The sequence below is a fragment of the Antedon mediterranea genome, chromosome 7 (assembly GCF_964355755.1).
Source record: "Antedon mediterranea chromosome 7, ecAntMedi1.1, whole genome shotgun sequence".
NCBI classification, from domain to species: Eukaryota; Metazoa; Echinodermata; class Crinoidea; order Comatulida; family Antedonidae; genus Antedon; species Antedon mediterranea.
Genome location: NC_092676.1, coordinates 25,427,402 through 25,447,077, shown reverse-complemented (window position 1 = coordinate 25,447,077; position 19,676 = coordinate 25,427,402). Strand labels below are relative to the sequence as shown.

Genomic DNA, 19,676 nt, shown 5'->3' with positions numbered 1-19,676 from the left:
AATAAAATAAACAAAAATATTTTGTCAACAACGTGACGTGTACTACCACTGCGCATGTGCACTGGGGTTTCGTGTCTGGCGGAAGAAAGAAAAAACAAGAAGTGAGAGAGAAGATGTTGTTGTTAATTTTGACAATAAATAACCATTTATGCTAAAAAATATACTAGTAACCGGCGTAAATAATTGTAGGTTTATAGCCGGAAAAGGTTGACTATTTATATTTTGTTTTAGATAACCTTCATTATAGTATTAGTGAATTATTTGATAGGTGTTGAAGGCCAACAAACACACAAACTTCATCCCAGATTTCATGCTATGCCCGGCTGCAATGACCTGGTCCTGGATGCAGCCACTGTGTGTTTTTACAGAGAGATGGCCTAAAGTTGGTGGTTTTCTTCATCAATGTGCTAGCTATCATAATTCATACGGTTTAGATTTATCATGTTCATACTGATATTCAATTATTTTTTATCAAAGAATGGCTCTTGAAATTTAATTTATAATTGTATCAAAACAATTTTTCTAATTTTTTTCAATCATACAGGGACAGCCCAATCTTTGAAAAATATTTTTCAGTAAATTTTAAACAATTCTATATATAACATGGTGTCCTGAAAACCCTAGTATGTTTTTGTTTTTACGCTCAGCTGGTCACGACTGTCTACTCTTAGATGCGTTAAGTTTGTTTGAAATAAAAGATAACCACTGTAATATAATAAGTCTCACAATTTCACTATTATTTTCTCTTTTGTTATCAATTCATTATAGTAATTCATACCTATTCCATGAGAGAATGAGGCGTTTCAACCGAAAAACAACTTTAAAAGTGGTTAAGGAGCTTGATGCCTTCCCAAAAGTACCGGAAGACTATCAGACAACGACGAGCAGTGGAGGAACAGGTAATACTGTAATAGTTGATTGGTGCACAGCTGTGTGGAGAATTGTGCAAACGAAATATTGACATTTGATTTGCTGGCGTCGGACCTTATTAACTGTGCCGGAACAGGGGTGAAAACCCCTTTAAGGGTGTCTGTCTCAAATTTGTTTAAATACAACAATTTAATATATAATTAAGAACGCTTTTTCTCTTTTTTTTATTTCAGTGTCTATTTTAACGTTCATATTAATCATTATCCTGATTGTATCAGAGATACGTTACTATAGCGATACACGAATGAAATATGAATATGACGTGGACGATGACCTATTTAGTAAACTACGGATCAATGTTGATGTTACCGTGGCAATGCCATGTATTAGTGAGTATTCATGGCAAGTTATTTATTCTTAGGATAAAAACATCCACTAATAAGTTGGCTTGGCAATATACAGAATAAGAAACTTCTGCTTTCTAAACCATGTCTCATATGAAGCTAAATTGGCAATCAGAAGAATCCTGGAATTGTGATTTGAACCAAAGACCCTGAGATTGGTAAGCAAGTGCATTAACTACCAAGCCACAGTGCCACTATTATTTGGTAAAGAATTAGTTGGGAAATGGCAAAATAATAGACAATTAAGCTCTGTTTACACTATCAAACTAGTTTGACAAAAAAGTGTGCGCAAATATGGTAGTGATATGCCCAAATATGGTAGTGATATGATATCATTATGTCCATTTATGGTCACATTCTTTTGTCACATAAAGTTTGATAGTGTAGACAAGGCTTCAAAACCAACATCGTTTTCAAATTCTTATGTTTTTACAGATGTTGGGGCAGATGTAGTTGATGTTGCTGGTGATCCAGCCATGAGTCTATATAGTTCACTTCAAGAAGAGCCAACGACCTTTGAACTCTCCGAAGAACAAGCTGATCGTTACAGGTACAGGATATTTATTGGTAAACATGATGCTTTGTCTGTGAAAATTAATATTAATATAATCTAAAAGTTTGTAGAAGATAAAACAGTCTCTCCTCTTAACTCTTCCAATACTGGACACCCTTGGGCTTGCCAAATCGGGTTTTCCAGAAAGTCTAGTATTCGGAATGTGTTTTTAATGGTAAAAATAAATGTGGGACTGTTTGGACTGATTTTCAGAGAGTCCGTTATTGGGAGAGTTGACTGTACAGGATTTGGACTTGGAATCATGAAGTTGGAAGTCGAGTACCTTCCCATCAAACCATTTAATCCACTATAACACTTGTTCATGCTTTTCAACTTTCTCTTTTTAGACAATTATCAATAATACGAGATGTAAAAAGTGATGATCACGCCATTCAAGATATTTTATACAAATCTGGATTAGATGGAACAAAACAATTGTCATCAAAACTTAAGCGTACACCAGGTCAAAAAAATGATGCTTGTCGTGTGCATGGACATGTTGTTGTGAATAAAGTAAGCTTGTGTTTTTATTGCATATTATTCAGGGGAAACGTTTATTTATGTTATTATTTTATTTATGTATAATCAAATTAATACCGGATTGTAATTGTAGTTTTTTGCGTCAGGAGTTGAGTAATTAGATGTTTTGCCCTACTCTGACGTAATTTGTACTTTATACTAAATACATTGGGAAAAATGCAAGTATTTCTCAGGTGAGACTCAGACCCACGACCGTGAACGACGATGTGATAAATAACAACACAATAAATATCGAGAAGTGATATAAAATACAGTAAAAATTGTATCAGAATGCTTGGTAATATCATGTCAATCAATTAATTCTATTAAAAATAGCAATGTGTTATAATACAAAATTGTGTAGATAATGCATGTGGCAGGGCGTTTATTTGAGGAAATAAATAAAGGGAATTTTATTTAAAATAAGGCATTTATTGCAAAATTTAAAAAACTTAAATGCATGTTTTTGTCGCTCATTCCACTGACACAGGAAAACTTATTAATCGCTTGGAATTCAGATTAATTTCTAATTTCCCATTAAATATTCGTTTTTAGGTTGCAGGTAATTTTCATGTTACCCTTGGCAAGACGATACCACACCCAAGGGGCCACGCCCATTTATCACTTGTAACTGGTAATACTGGTAAGTATAATAAATATTCATTTCATAATTCACAGTACTCGTTATTTTATTTATACATATATTTATTTATTTTAAATTTGTTTGGTTTTTCTTATGTTAATTCAAGACTTTTCTTTAGGGAGAAAGCCCTATTTCAATTCTTCATTTAAAAAAAAATCATTTGTAATGTTTTTTCATTTGTTTTAATGGATTAAAAGAAAATAAATGTAAACAAATTGTTATTGACATTGAAGACATGATTGTTATTATAAACACTTAATAAACAAAACTTGTCTTTTATTTGAACGTTGTTCTGTGTATTAAGTGCTTTCAATAGCTTCGGAAGAATACATTTTAATAATAACTTTCTATTTTTGTTTTATAGCCACTAATTTTTCTCATAGGATAGATCATTTTTCTTTTGGTGTACCAACACCTGGAATTATTAATCCACTTGATGGTGAAATGAAAACATCTAATGAAAGTAAGTTGCTTCATTATTCGATCAGGTCAAAGTTCACAACAAAACATCAATTGTTAATATATCCGGGTTTGAATCTTGATCACCTTTTTCTCATTCTCACAGAGTTCCTCATCTTTATTGTTTCAAAATAATTAATTAAATTTCAGTATATCACCGGGCGGTTTAGAATTCATGATCTGTGCATGTTGTGTTTATTATATATATATATATAAATAAAGGCAAATAACTGTGGGAAAATTTGCAAAGCTTTCGGGCAACACTAGCCCTTCATCAGGGCTATTATATATATAAATTTATTTTCAATTTTTCTTTTGTCTTTTTGTATTTTTTTCTTTTGTTTTCTGGTCTGTATGACTAGATATAAAAAGATCGACACAGTACTGTCTGCAGATTGGATATATATATATTTGTTATATATAATTTTTTGTATAATAATAGGAAATCTGTGGCATGTGGTACAAAAACTATTGTTTATATTTAAATGCATTTATCATTATTATTGTTTTCTCAGCTTTAATGTTATACCAGTATTTTATCCAAGTTGTTCCAACAAAAGTGAAGACGAGAGCAGCTAAGGCTGACACAAGTCAGTTTGCAGTTACAGAAAGGGTAAGAAAATCTGTTACTTTCATACCTACCCAGCTTTGATGAATAATGGGAAAAGTCTTAGGTGTGTATTGTAAACACATGCATTGTGGTGCACTTTATGTAATAGTTCCAACGGATTCAGTATGTCTAGACAACCATTAACCCAAGTGTGTGTGTTGCAGTGTATTGAACTATTGATTGTGAGTTCGAATCCAAAGCTTGTCGCATTGATGGCGTCCTTAAGTTCTGTCTACACTATTTATATGCCCATATATAGACATGATGATGTCATATCACTACCATATTCGAGCATATCACTACCATATTTGGGCACATCACACTTTTTTGTCAAACTAGTTTGATAGTGTAGACCGAGCTTTAGGCAAGACACTTTATTTATGTTTGCCTCTCTCCACCCAGGTGTAGAAATGGGTACCTGATAGGTCAAAACACAACTGCGCTGATTACTAGCTGCATTATGGGAGTATGTTTCCATACATGTTTGATCCAAACAAGCACTTAGAAGCTTTGTGCATTAGATGCTATATAATATTATTTATTATAATTATTATTCATTCGTACTGTCTATATTTACCCATTTCATCATATTTTATTATGTTTTTTATATGTGCAAGACAAATCTCGAGCTTGACGAAATAAAATAATTGAATAGCGACACAATATAGGGTCTAGTTTGTCACAAAACAAATGCTCCCTATTATCAGTTTTAAAATGGCTAAAAGGTTTTGCACACCTAGTTGTATATGTAACTTCTTTAATTTTGTTTGCTAGGTACGTGTAATCAATCACTCCAAGGGCAGCCATGGGGTCACTGGTATTTTTTTCAAATATGAGCTTTCATCAATTAAAGTCAAAGTTACTGAAGTTCATGAACCATATTCGCAGTTTTTAGTGCGTCTATGCGGTATTGTTGGAGGTATATTTGCCACGTCAGGTAAACTATATTTGTTCATACCTGTTTTCATTTAGTTCAAGTAGCATTTTCAATTGCAATATATTTTGTTTATTTCAGTTTCAGTGATACATTAAAAATGGATAACTGGGGAGAGACAGCTGCCATGCCAACTATCACCAAATGGTGTGTCTCTCTAATTCCAGTGGGGATGGGGATGGGATGGGATGGGATGAAATGGGATGGGATGGGATGAAATATTTCCATATTTGATTTTTTGGGGCGTCCTTGCTTCCATTCACTTTAGTTTTATACATTTTTAAATTCCATTTTTTAAAATGTATTCTTTATGTATTTTAAATGTATTGTTGAATGGATGCTAAATAAATAAATAAATAAGTAAAATAAATAAATGAAAACTAGATAGATTAGAACTCAGTCAGCCAATAAGTGTTATCATAACTTATGATTATTATATTATTAATGATAATTAATTATATATAATTAGATGCGCCTGAGAAATAAAATTGCTATTGACTTTTAATTCTCTTTTCAGGAATGTTACATTCATTTATAGGATTTATATTCAATATAGTTTGCTGCCAATTTAAATATAAAACAACGAAACTGGACGAGGTAAGTGAAGACCTGTCTATATTCTGAGAATACTACTGTGGAACCCTATATAGGAACACTCTCGGTTCACAAAAAAGTCCCCTTAATAGGGGTGTCCCCTAATAGTAACTGATCTTTCTGGTCTTAGTGTCATAGTTTTCTTTTAAAAGATACTACTGTAGAACCCTATAAAGTAACACTTTTGGTCCCAAAAAAGTCCCCTTAATAGTGGTGTCCGCAAGTAACTGATCTTTCTGGTCTTAGTGTCATATTTTTCTGTAAAAAAATGCTACTATAGAACCCTATAAAGGAACACTTTCGGTTCACAAAAAAAGTCCTCTTAATAGGGGTGTTTTCTGAATAGTAACTGATCTTTCTGGTGTTAGTGTTACTGTAGAACCCTATAAAGGAACACTTTCGGTTCACAAAAAAGTACCCTTAATAGTGGTGTCTCCTGAATAGTATCTGATCTTTCTGGTCTTTGTCTAATAAATGCTACTATTTTTTACAGACGGTTCCACGGTCTCCCGGTTCACCTTCTGTCGCTGGACATAAGTTAGTTGACGATCAAAATATAAATTTACCGTCGCAAATAAAACAACCAAAATTTAATATTGCTGCTCCACAGACATGATGATACGTTTATGGTTTACTTATTAATTAATTTATATTTTTAACTTTCAAATTCAATTTAATCAATTACCTTATATTGTGCTCTATTTTTTTCTTTTAAAACATTAATTGCATTTATTTTACAATTTACATTAAATGAAAATAGTAAATTAAGGAAAAGAAAATCAATATATTGGAAATACTAAAATAAGGTGAGATATAACAGCAAGTAAATCTTAATATAGAAACACTTTTACAAAATTAAAAACAATTTGTAATATTATAAACGGAACTGTGTTTCTATTACAGTATATCTAAATATTTTAAACTTTGTTAGCAATAAAAAATAAGTTTTAATTGTTTTTAATATATTATACATTCCATTGTTTCATTATGATATAGCTGCATATAACTAGGGTTACCGTACTGTATGTCTTAACTAAATTCACCATGTATGGCAGTAGGATTATGGAGTTTCTAATTTATACTCCATAGTAGAATCCTACAAGACAATACGGATTTAAATACCATATTTCGAAAGAACCGTATTCCTTTGCCAGTAGAAACAGGTAAAAAAACACTTTTACCTTACATTACCATAAGGCTGCAGTGGCAATTTTAGATATGGTTTATCTATTGATCCTGGTCTCGATCGTAAAATACTGGTGTTTTTGTGGAGAGGTTTTGAGCTACAATGCAATCTTTTTATGATTTCTGTTGTGATTTTTCAATAGGAACAGGCCCTAAGTGTCATATATTTCTTTAAAAAAAAAATGTTTTTTCCACCAAACAAGTTAATTATTTAAAATTTGCTTTATTCTTGGATTGTTGCTAGCTTCATTTCATTATTTATTTGGCCGTTTTAAAAAATGAAATAATTGTGGCGATAGAAGATAATGAATTTGACTCGCAGTTGACTATTACATGCACTTTTGACCGTGTCAATAATATCATCATCTTCATGAAAACTGAAAATAAATATCGTGCCTTTGTATGTCACAAACTTAATATTTAATAAATTTTTACTTATTATTCTTATCACTACTGTTGTTTGTTTTGTATTGGAATTAAAAGACTATGACACAATATGTGCATATATGACAATATTATTGCATAATAATTGAATTTAAAAAGCCGATATTTTGGCCATTTTTGTATAGTACAGGGAAATTTTCGAAAAAATGGTCGATTTTCGACCCTTTTATTTTTTGACATAAATGGTTACTATAGCATAATAAACATGCGCAGAGTCGAATAATAAGTTCTGCGCATGCCAATTGTGCTATAGTAACCACTTTTGACATAAATGGTTACAATAGCATAATAAACATGCGCAGAGTCGAATAATGCGTTCTACGCATGTCAATTGTGCTATAGTAACCAGTTTTATCGAAAAATAAAAAGGTCGAAAATTGGCCATTTAAAAAAATCCTGTACTATAGTACAGGGAAATTTTCGTAAATTGGACGATTCTCGACCCTTTTATTTTTTGATATAAATGGTTACTATGCCATAATAAACATGCGCAGAGTCGAATAATGGGTTCTCCGCATGCCAATTGTGCTATAGTAACCACTTTTGACATAAATGGTTACTATAGCATAATAAACATGCGCAGAGTCGTATAATGCGTTCTGCGCATGTCAATTGTGCTATAGTAACCAGTTTTATAGAAAAATAAAAAGGTCGAAAATTGGCCATATTTGAAAAAAATCCCTGTATTATAGTACAGGGAAATTTTCGTAAATTGGCCGATTTTCGACCCTTTTATTTTTTGATATAAATGGTTACTATGGCATAATAAACATGCGCAGAGTCGAATAATGGGTTCTGCACATGCCAATTGTGCTATAGTAACCACTTTTGACATAAATGGTTACTATAGCATAATAAACATGCGCAGAGTCGAATAATGCGTTCTGCGCATGTCAATTGTGCTATAGTAACCAGTTTCATTGAAAAATAAAAAGGTCGAAAATTGGACATTTTGGAAAAAAATCCCTGTACTATAGTACAGGGAAATTTTCAAAAAATGGCCGATTTTCGACCCTTTCAATTTTTTATATAAATGGTTACTATAGCATAATAAAATATGTGCAGAGTCGAATAATGGGTTCTGCGCATGTCAATTGTGCTATAGTAACCAGTTTCATCAAAAAATAAATTTTCGACCCTTTTCATTTTTGATGTTTTTTAACATGCGCAGAACTCATTATTCGACTCTGCGAATGTTTATTATACTATAGTAACCATTTATATCAAAAGTGGTTACTATAGCACAAAATGCAATTTTTTTTTTCTTTTATTTTTTGACATAACTGGTTACTATGACTCTATAAGAAGATTATAACGCAATATATCTGCATATATGGCAGTATTATTGCATAATAATTTAATTTTAAAAAGTCGATATTTTGGACATTTTCGAAAAATGACCAAATTTCGACCCTTTTATTTTTTGACAAAACTGGTTACTATGAGTCTATAAGAAGATGATAACACAATATATGTGCATATATGACTATAAGTTTATGGACAAAAAAAATCAACCAGTTAAGCGAACAAATATTTATATTAGCATATTTTGAAAAGTACACATTTTGCTTAATGGATTTATTACCTTACAAATACAGAAGAATATAAACATTATATAAATACTGTACTACAGCTACTGCTATAAATATTCTTATTGAAGATGGAAGTATTTCTGTATGCATATCCCTGATAAGTGCTACTATAGCACAATATAATAACTAGGCCTACATGTTTACCATCATATTTTTTTCCATCATAAATATGGTTCAAAATTAAATAAAAAAGGATTATTTACTATTGAAAATCGTTTCTATAAAATCTCAAAGTTTGTGGTATTTGTACAAAATATTGTACTGTAAAATTATTCATTGGTAGTCTTTGTATTGTAATATTCATATTCATTAAATTCAATTATTCAGCCTCTATATTAATAAAACAATGTGATGTATTTAAACTTTTATTTTTTTAAATCTATTATTTTTAGGAGTTGAATAAAATAACTGTATTTATAATCATTTGTGTTTTAGTGTGGATTATTCTTACAATTTTTAATTTTCATTTTTTTGTCCGTCTAATAAATAATTAAAATCTAAAATAGGTAACCTAAAAATATGGTGGTCTGATATACAATCTATAAAAGATTAAAATTTATAAAACATTAAAAACATTAAAGATATATTGTCTCCCTAAAAAACAATTTGTTTAAATGTTTGTTTTTTTTAATGCAATTTTAATGTCAAATATAGTTATTCACTTTGACCAAAAATTGGATAGAAAATTTACTGAAAAAACTATATAACTATATAAAGCAAAAATAGTCAAATTGGCTTGAAGTCAATGGGTTTTTGGTTGAATTTAACTGTAGTTTGTCCTTTTTTCTACAGAAGTGATTGACTTCATTAACACTATTTTTTGTTTATTAATCTTCATTTTTCACATTTTTGGGGGACAATACATCTTTAAAATTATAGTTTTGCAAATCCTAGTCACTTGAGCTTTGCTCTTAGGTTCTCAGCAACCTTGTCAAGATACTCAAATGTATTGAGGTAATCAGAACGTTGTACACTGTAAGAAAAAGAAAAAAGAATTGTGTTAATCTACTCATAAAATAAATTTAGTCGGAAGGGCAGAAAGTTGAATAATGTGTAATAAAACTAATCATAAATCTGGCATTGACAACCTAATAACTCCCCACCCCCCTAAATCGCAACCCCCAATTTGATTTAAAAAAAATGTACACTACTTAAGATGTAAGTTAATTATTTAGGTAATAACATTAAGTTAAGCACTCAATTTACAATTTTTAATGAGCCTGCTCCCTACAATATTTCAAAATACTGAATTCGTTACTGATCATGACAAGATGATTAAAAAATGTTGAAGAAAATTGACAAACTTACTGTGCAGCGCCTTTGATACATATAGCTAAGTCTTTAGTCATGAAGCCAGCCTCAATTGTCTCTATACAAGCCTCTTCAAGGCTTTGTGAGAACCTTTGTAAGGCTTCGTTCTTATCAAGTTTAGCACGGTGAGCTAGGCCTCTTGTCCATGCAAATATGGAAGCTGAAAAAACAATTTATAAATATTTGTTTACAACATTAACAGAGATCAGGGAGGACGCAGTCACAAATGATAACATGCTACTTAGTTACACCCAGGACACATCCATGGGTGGACACCAGCGAAAAGCTGACACAAGAACAAGTAGTGGCGCTAGACTGCACAGAGATACAATGAGTGATGATAAACAATCAACACGTCAATCGCTTTAACAAGGCTACCGATGCAAGTCGCTTAAATGTAGCCAAATAGTAATAATAGTCTATTTTTTATGGTTTACCAAAAGGAAACAATACAAACATACACTAGCCATATATCATATATGTTTTATAATGTTTCAGTACTTTCAATACTGGACACCTTTGGGCTGGACTAATATCTCTAGTTCTTTAGAAATTGTGGTATTCTTAATGTGTTTATAATAAGGAAAATGGACCTCGAGAAAAGTCTGATTTTGGCAAAGTTTTCGCTTTTCTTCGGGTCCTGTATTGGAAGAGATGACTCAATATCTATCGGCAAACTATACATACCAACTGAGTTAGTGGAAGTTTCTTTTCCTTGTTGATGGAATCGATAATGACGTGTAACTGTTCCGTGCGCCGCTTCAGATTCTACGGTCTTTCCATCGGGACATATTAATACGCTCGTCATCATTCCTAATGAACCATATCCTAAATTGAAAAAAAATAATAAAAACTAATATTACATACATAAACACATTAGGCATAGAACATTAATTCTATATCAATATATATATTAATATTAATGATATACTGAAATGTAATTAATTAATTTGAAATGTGAGAATGAGAAAAAGTCGATCCAATATATAGATTTAGCTTCTGGCTTTTTTTTTTGTATCTCCATTGAAATCCAGCCACTGATACACACAGCATTTTCATTTTTTTCAGTAATTTTCCTTTGGATTTATATGTATAAATGAGATAGGTCTGTTATCTATATTATAATAGCACTAACGCATGCTCTTATAGTTCGGCCATTTTCTCTATGTCACAGGTCATATCAGGTCACAGAAAGGTCATTATGAAATCCCTAAGTAGATGGTACCTGTCCATATTGGATGGGTGAATCTCAAGTAGCATATAATTTAATGTGAAATATGTGACAATATTTCTGAAATCGGATCACAAAAAAATTGAATAAAATCTACCTTGTGCTACAGAGTCTGATTGGACATCACCATCGTAATTCTTGCATGCCCACACAAAGCCTCCCTCGGACTTCATTGCATAGGCAACCATGTCATCTATGAGTCGATGTTCATACCAGATACCTTTTGCCTCATATTCACTCTTGTACGACCTTTAACAATAAGTATAAAGAAATTTATAAAAGCATATATACACCACGAAACTTTTCATTATTTTAATTTCTTTTGAATCTAACCCCTAGCTATCAGCGCAAGCTCGGTGGTCTAGAGGTACGACCGCCAGGCTAGTGATCTGGAGGTCATGGGTTCGAGTCCCACCTAAGAATTTCTTTTTCAATATTTTCTGCAAGTGCTCTCAATGTACGTCAGAGAGGGCAAAACATCTGACCAATTACTCAACTCCCTGACACAAAGCTACTCCACAGTAGTTAAACACAATTACAATTCAAATAAAAAAACTTACAAAAGACAAATAGCAAACTCTAAGCTTAAATATATAGAATACTTCTCCATCTACAATACATTCTTGTTTTATGGAGCATACATTTGCAAACACAACAAATGAAAAAGTTGCATATTATATTAGTATATTACTACTACTATTATAAAATACTATAATTACATTGACCCAACTGAGGTCATGCGATATATAATAGCATCGTATGACATATATTTATATATATAATATAATAATATAGGAATATACAGGAAGCCTGAATATCATGCGATGCTATTATATTTAAAATACTATAATTACATTGACCCAACTTAGGTCATGCGCTATATAATAGCATCGCATGATATTCAGGCTTCCTGAATTTCAGCTTTTTTATTAAATAAAATGTGTTCTTTTACTTTTCATAGATTTCTTGAAATATATCTTTAAATCGACCATCGTATTTCTTAAGAATAGTGTTCTTTGTACTGAAACAAAATAACAAAAATATTATTAATCAAGTAAAGCAAAGAATTAAAGTAATCAAAAAATCAAGGCCATACATTTATATACTAGTGACAGACACTTGTATGCAGAGAGATGAACTGGCTGTCACAATGGCAGATAGGAAATTATGGAGGAACCTATTCATATAACTTAAGTATGTGTTGGACTAAGTAAGTATAAAACATTTGTTTTAAATGATTAATGATGTAATTACCTTAAATAAAGTGGATATCCAAGATTAAGTGCATATTTAAATGAGCTATGAGCAAAGTCACATATTGATTTATCAGTGTTGTACATCCCCATAGCAACGCCACCACCATCGATGAAGTCATGAACAACGAATTTCATTGGTTCTGAACCGTCGGTGGGTGTAAAGGTCATCTCGACCTTACCGGCACTTGGCACAACAAAATCGGTTGCTTTATACTTGAAAGGAATAACGGTAAAACTGATTCATTGAATTAAATGATCTAAGATAAAATGTAGTAAATTAAATGCATGAGGCTAAATCAGTCAAGCATAACAAATGACTGGCTATTTAAACGAAAAATGTGATGTGCCCATATTACTACCATATTTGGCCACATCACACTCTTTTTTTGTCAACCCAGTTTGATAGTGTAGAAAGAGCATTACTGACCTGATCGGCATGAGCGTGTCTTCCAATCACGATTGGTTTCTTCCACGTGACAACTAAGCGAGGAATGTTTGAGCAAATAATCGCTTGACGAAACACGGTTCCTCCAAGTATATTTCGGATCGTTCCATTTGGAGACTTCCACATTTTCTTCAGATTAAATTCTATGGAATACAATTTTAAAATGTTGTCTGAAGACTCCTATGATAAACTTTTCTGTGATATAAATGAGGGGAAATATAGTGACACCCTAAAGCTCTGTCTACACTATCAAACTAGTTTGCCAAAAATTGTGATGTGCCCAAATATGGTAGTGATATGATGATATGATATGATATCATCGTGTTCATAGGCACATCACATTTGTCACATAAAGTTTAATAGTGTAGACAGAGCATTTAGTTATATCCAGCGTACATTTAGATTTTTTTTTTACGTCAGACCAAAATCAAGTTTGTGGGGTATTAGCACAGAACACTGAAACATTCATTTTATTCCACAAAAAAAATGATTGCTGATCAATCTGAATTTGGAGTAGGAAGCAGAGTTTTGTTGTTTGATAGTGTAGACAGAGCTTTATTAAGGGGACACTGTTGGGTCCAAAGCTGTCCCCTCAATAGAGGTTCTACTGTACTTACCTTCTACACGCTTTTCATCAGGGGTAATTGTAGCACACTTGATTCCTACATTGTATTTAGCAATGGCTTCAGCACACTCTACAGTTACTGTATGAAAACAAAAAATGAATACAATTTAAGTGTATACAGAATGTGTGTGTAAAACATACATGATGATATATTGTTTGCGGTACACTACGTATATAAGTTCTGAAAAGAACTCAACAGTTCTTTTCTGGTGTACCGCAAACTTTATATCAACTTTTGATTTCGCCATGCAAACCTTCAAACAATTAAATACTGGATATGTTTATAGTTTAGCAAACTCTAAACTCTTACTGTACCAAAATACCTCACAATATTACAGAGCATATCACAGGCTATACTGGGTATTTAGTTGTGTGCAAAACATTTTTTTTAAACAATAATTGAAAATAAGTTGGGAAACAACAACTTATATTTGTATATTTAAATTGCTTACAACAACAATATGATAATATAATATTTTATCATATAATTGATAATAAAAGTATGTAGTTACATAATTTATCGTATCATGATAATAGTAAACTTTAAATAAATTTAACAATTTAACCCATATTTTATTTAAGACTAGCAGAAGTGTATGATATAACAAATATTACTATATAGATAGTTAAAAATATGAATATATTTTTATTGCAATTCCGGTTTAGGTGTCTAAGAGCCAAAGTACCAGGAGAAATAAGAAGAAAATATTATTAAATGCTACTGTATCATCAAAACAACTGTGTGTATCAGCGGGTTAATTCTGTTTTTTTTAAAAACTTCTGGACTATGGGCATTGAAACTCGAAAACAACCAAGTAAATCCATTTGACTATGATTTAAGCTCAGACTGTCTACACTATCAAACTTTATGTGACAAAAAAGTGTGCCCACATGGACATGATGATGTCATATCACATATAACTACCATATTTGGGCACATCACATTTTTTTTGTCAAACTAGTTTGATAGTGTAGACAGAGATTTAGAGGGTACCTTCACAACCAATTGTAAATGTTGAGGGTATATCTGAAATCTGATTACAATGAATTGCATTGCTTAACTGACTGTATAGGTTCAGGGAATAATTTCGCCAGTATAGCATAGCAAAAAGCTATACAAAACAACCTTTTTGCTACACATTTGTACAAAAATACAATACAAAACTATGTATCTCGAATCAAAAATCAGTTTGACTGGCAATATTGCTAAACAGAATTTCGAAATGAAATTTTTCCCTGAGGTTAGAATAATATACTTCCTACCAGTGTAATAAACGAACATAAAAGATAAATGTAAACAATACCGGTACAAAAGAGCATTATACAAACCTTTGTCTGATGTAGCATCCCTGTGTTCAATTCCGAGGTCAAAGGTCTTAAGATCTAGATCTACAAACGGGAATATAAGCTTTTCTTTTATTAACTCCCAGATGATCCTATTATTGCAAAAACAAAAAAAAGGGAAAAAAGATGTGATTTTAAATCTCAATAACTCATTAAATTTATATTCTATTTGGAAGAGTTGCAGTGGCAGATCCAAGATTTTATAGTTGTAATTTTTGGTAGGGGAGGGGGAGTTGGGAGAGAAGGGTGTGTGAAGTGATGTGAATTTTCCAATGAGAATTGTAATATTACAGTTAATGCCAGTACAACTACACAGGGTGTTCTTTTTTTAAAAATTGTGTAGATTATTTTCAAATTATCTATTATAAAATAAACCATTTTTAAAGACCTACTGTAGCCTATTATTTGCTAACTCACAACTAGTTCCTGTTTTCAAATCTAGATCAAACAATAACATATTGTTCTCGAACTTGAACCTACTTAGCTCTTGAAGAAATGATTCTAGATTATGGATCCCATAGAATCGTTTTATATTCGCCGTTGCTAAAGATACGGTACCGTATCCATGCTTCTAAAAACTAAAGATACGGTAATTATAGAGGGCGCTTCCGTTTGCTAAAAGTACTGTAAAGTTGCATTCTTAAAACTCGTACCTAAATATAAAATTCGTTCCTAAATATAAAACTCGTTCCTAAATATTAAACTCCCTCCTAAATATTAAAAACCTAACCCTCTAAATAATCTCTCTCTAAAAAAAAAAAATTAAGAAAAAGACGTCAAGAAGAGTATCGAACCTCCAACCCCTTAAGCCAAAGGCACATCACATGCCCACTAGGCTACACAGCTGGCTTGCAGAAAACCAATGCAATAACCAATTTGATTAACATCCACATTACATAGCGCCCTCTATAATTACCGTACCTTTAGTTTTTAAAAGTATAGATACGGTACCGTATCTTTAGACATAACGTTTTATATTCATATTGGTTCAAAGAAAATTAAGTGTAAAATTTAAAGATAGTAGCGCAGCCCTCACTCTCAATCCCCCTCCCTTCTTATATAAATCCTGGAATCACCACTGCCTATAAAACTTACCTTGTCATTTCATCGCCCTTAGCTTCTACTACTGTTCCACCTAAAAAGAGTAAATTCCTGATATCAATATAAACAAAATGGCATCATTTTTAAACAAAATGTTTCATTCTCACACTATTGCTAATAAAAAAATATAATACAGGTATTATATTATAATTTGAATCGCATTTAAGTTTTGAGATGGAAGATTGAAATTTCCCACAAATTTAATGTAATATTATGAAATAATAGTACAATGTTAGTCATATAAATAAATTTTATAATAATAAATCCTATGGTCGAGCATAATCACACCCCACCTATTTTAATTTCACAAAACTCTCCCCACCCAGGCCCGTATGCAGCATTTATAATGGGGGAGGGGGGTGCGAGCGAAGCGAGCAACAATGGCTGGGGGCCAGGGGGTCGCCAAGGGCCCCCAGTCAGGGTCCAGGGGCCGAAGGCCCCAGCAAAATTTGCGTTATTTGACGTCCTAAAGACTGATTTAAGACTCTTTGTTGTGGCTTGAGCTAGTTGAACGATGGACACCAGAACTTAATGCTTTCATGATGTTTAAAGGCCAACTCAGACAGCGTCGTACGACGAAGTTGGCCTTCCTTCCCATGTTTAGGCGCCGTATTCTTCGATAGTGTCTGTATTTCCAGACACGTCTTTACCGCCGGTTGTCTGTATTTCCAGCAAACACTTTACCGCGTACCGCGTACATGAAGCGCTAAGCTATTGCTTGTCGTCACATGATCGACTGCACATGTTTTACATCGAGTTTGTAGTCAGTTCAGATTCCGTAATTTAATTACCGGTATTTTTTCATTTTATACTAACATATTTTTGTTTGTATACCATTGATAATGTAAATTTTGTATATATATAATGATATTGTCTTTAGTTAAACAAGACAAGAAAAAATACAAACCGAGGAAATAGTGGACCTTTTGGGACTTGGGGGGGGGGGGGTACGTCTGCACCCAACGCACCCCCCCCCCCCCCCTGGATAGGGCCTGCCACCTCATGAGTATACATAAGCATACCACCAGCATTTTATTTATTTTTTTTTATTACAATTTAAATCACTCATGCATGTAATAAGTGAGTTAAAAAACATCATCATCATGACTGTCATTTTTCAAAAAATGACCTAAATTAATTAAAATAGAAGGCTCTCCACAAGGACCTTGTCAAGGTCATTTGAAAGTCAAAGATTTACGGTCGATACCAAAACACAAGAGAGGGGTGTGAACATTAAAAAATGGCGAACATAAAACATCTGGGCTTTTAATTTATTGTTTAGCAGTTCACTACACTCTAGACCTACCTTTTAAAATCATTTTTCAAATTTGGACTAGGCCTACTCGAGGAGGCAGACAGTCTAGGCCTAGTCTACCTACATAAATAACCTGACTGGGGTCGAGGACATCATATCGAGGACCACAGCCGGGCATTTTATATCTAGCTAACTAACTAGACTAGGCCTAGGCCTAGTCTACCTAGGCCTAGGTAGGCCTAATTTTATTTTATATACTAATAAATACTTCCTAGCCTAATTACATAATTACCTTGTATTTTTGACATAGTGGTGCACGGGTTTTTAAAGTCTGAAGATAAACTAATTTTATAAACGTTCGTTTCTTATGAGGTGTAAAAAACCGACTGACAAAAAGTCGTAAGTCAATTTTGTGTACTGTGTGACGTATGTTGTGGCGGTGTGATGACGAAACAAAACGCCGGTAGTCGGTACTTAAAATAAACTCGCCACGCCTCCTTCAATCCTATCCATCCTCCTGCCTCTCTATTGACAAAATCAATTAAAATCCGGTGTGTCGCCCTCTCTATGCTGCAAGTTTCAACCAATGACATGTCAAAAAATATAATAAAATTTAATACAGTAATACTGTATAATATTCAAACAATTGCTTATTACACTTTAACTGTCCAGATATTTCTCCCACCCACAATTCCATTATGAAATATTAATCCTATATGGTTTGTAGTTGCAGAGGTGGAGAGGGGGACACATGGAGTATGCTTCTTAGACGCGCGTACCATACCATGCACCACCACGAGACTTATTTTACCGACGGAAATTTCATCTTCAATTTCTTTCATTTCATTTTTGCAATCATCACCATCCCCTTCCCACGTGCACAATCCACGTGATCTTAATGCTATTTATACTACTTTCCCATCATGTATAGGAGGCGCGGCCAACGCTCGCATTTTGAGTGTTGAACACATGGTCGCGTGCATTCATCCCCTTTCCCCCACGCACAATACATGTGATCATAATGCTATTTATAACTTTTGCATTATGTATTTTAGGCCAACGCGCGCATTTTGAATGTTGAACACATGGCCGCGTGCATTTATCCCCCTTCCCACAATCCATGTGCTCATAAATGCTATATATACCTTTCCCATCATATATTTTAGGCTAACGCGCGCATTTTGAATGTAACAACATATGGTCGAGTGGTTTACTTCCTACGTACTCTCTACTAAGTATTATGTATAGGCCTACGTGCGTGAAATCGTTTCGTTTATTCTGACGATATTTTTCAATTGACACAATAAAAAAGAAAGACACTCCACAACGTGTATTAATATCGAGAAGCAATTTAATATAATCTTCAAATCTAAAATCATTTCACAAAAAAATTAACTGAACACTGTCGCAAACCTGACACAGCAAAAAAACTGTGTAGTAATTTATACAGTTTTAACACCTTTAACGCACAAAACAACGATAACCTTTGTCTATACAATATACCTGGACAACACCTTATCTAGCAACAACATTCAAAGGTTAGGTAGTTTGTAAATAGGCATTTTATTAATAGGTAACCAGAATATATGATATAAATCTCCACATACGCTAACGTTTGTATCAACATGTTTGCACTAGCGATATTGTCAACTTCAGTATCCATTATTGGGAGGCGTTGGTACGCGATTGCATTGTATTTTTAACCTTATTTAAGTATAGCAGATACCTGTATTACCAAGCATCAGCAAATAACACGATAAATTCAACGTTTTAAGTTCATTTAGGGTTGCTAGTTTAACGCGGTCACGAGTACGTTATCTAACTCTAACCACATCACAAGACTGTATTTGAAACTGGGCCGTTTACAATAAAAACTGTATATATTAGAATCCATGAGAAAAAGATAAATGTCAAAGAATTTATGAGAATTCTTATTGTATTTTGACCAGAAAGATCATGTAACACATCATCTGTCTGTTTTGACATTGTTAAGACTAGTGTCCTTGTGCAAGAAGTGCTGGTAAAAATCATTGACTGACAATGACATGCAGTAACCTTATTTTAAAGTTAAATATCTTGAGATGTCGACATTCTAAAGAGAAATATTTTGGTTGAATGTATAAAACTCATAAAAACTTACTTTAAAATATTTGTTTGTTAAAAATTCAAATAAGATTTCAAATATATGCAGCACCAGATATAGATAATCAATTGATATTTTGGAACACAATATGGATACCAAATGTGCAAAAATAAACGTTTTGTTGCATTGTTTCTTGTGTTTAACTGTAAAACTTTATA

The 19,676-nt window shown here is 32.7% G+C and overlaps 2 protein-coding genes across 2 annotated transcripts; one reads left to right on the top strand and one right to left on the bottom strand.

Annotated features, from left to right (window-relative positions):
- The first annotated feature begins 73 nt into the window (after positions 1 to 73).
- On the top strand, positions 74 to 7,218 carry LOC140054358 (endoplasmic reticulum-Golgi intermediate compartment protein 2-like). The gene is made up of 11 exons (XM_072099322.1): positions 74 to 185; positions 769 to 899; positions 1,104 to 1,259; positions 1,710 to 1,824; positions 2,175 to 2,340; positions 2,902 to 2,989; positions 3,354 to 3,452; positions 3,964 to 4,061; positions 4,833 to 4,995; positions 5,510 to 5,589; positions 6,080 to 7,218. The coding sequence occupies exons 2-11, from the start codon at positions 794 to 796 to the stop codon at positions 6,200 to 6,202; spliced, it is 1,194 nt and encodes a 397-aa protein (XP_071955423.1). The 5' UTR covers positions 74 to 185; positions 769 to 793; the 3' UTR covers positions 6,203 to 7,218.
- A 1,462-nt stretch (positions 7,219 to 8,680) lies between these two features.
- Positions 8,681 to 17,799, bottom strand: LOC140054357 (isocitrate dehydrogenase [NADP] cytoplasmic-like). Its single transcript, XM_072099321.1, has 11 exons — positions 17,668 to 17,799; positions 16,115 to 16,154; positions 15,005 to 15,111; positions 13,668 to 13,754; positions 13,033 to 13,193; positions 12,604 to 12,818; positions 12,302 to 12,370; positions 11,447 to 11,598; positions 10,806 to 10,946; positions 10,116 to 10,278; positions 8,681 to 9,780 (listed from the first exon to the last, which is right to left on the bottom strand). Exons 1-11 carry the CDS (start codon positions 17,681 to 17,683, stop codon positions 9,702 to 9,704), a joined length of 1,230 nt encoding a protein of 409 aa, XP_071955422.1. The 5' UTR covers positions 17,684 to 17,799; the 3' UTR covers positions 8,681 to 9,701.
- Positions 17,800 to 19,676: the final 1,877 nt, after the last annotated feature.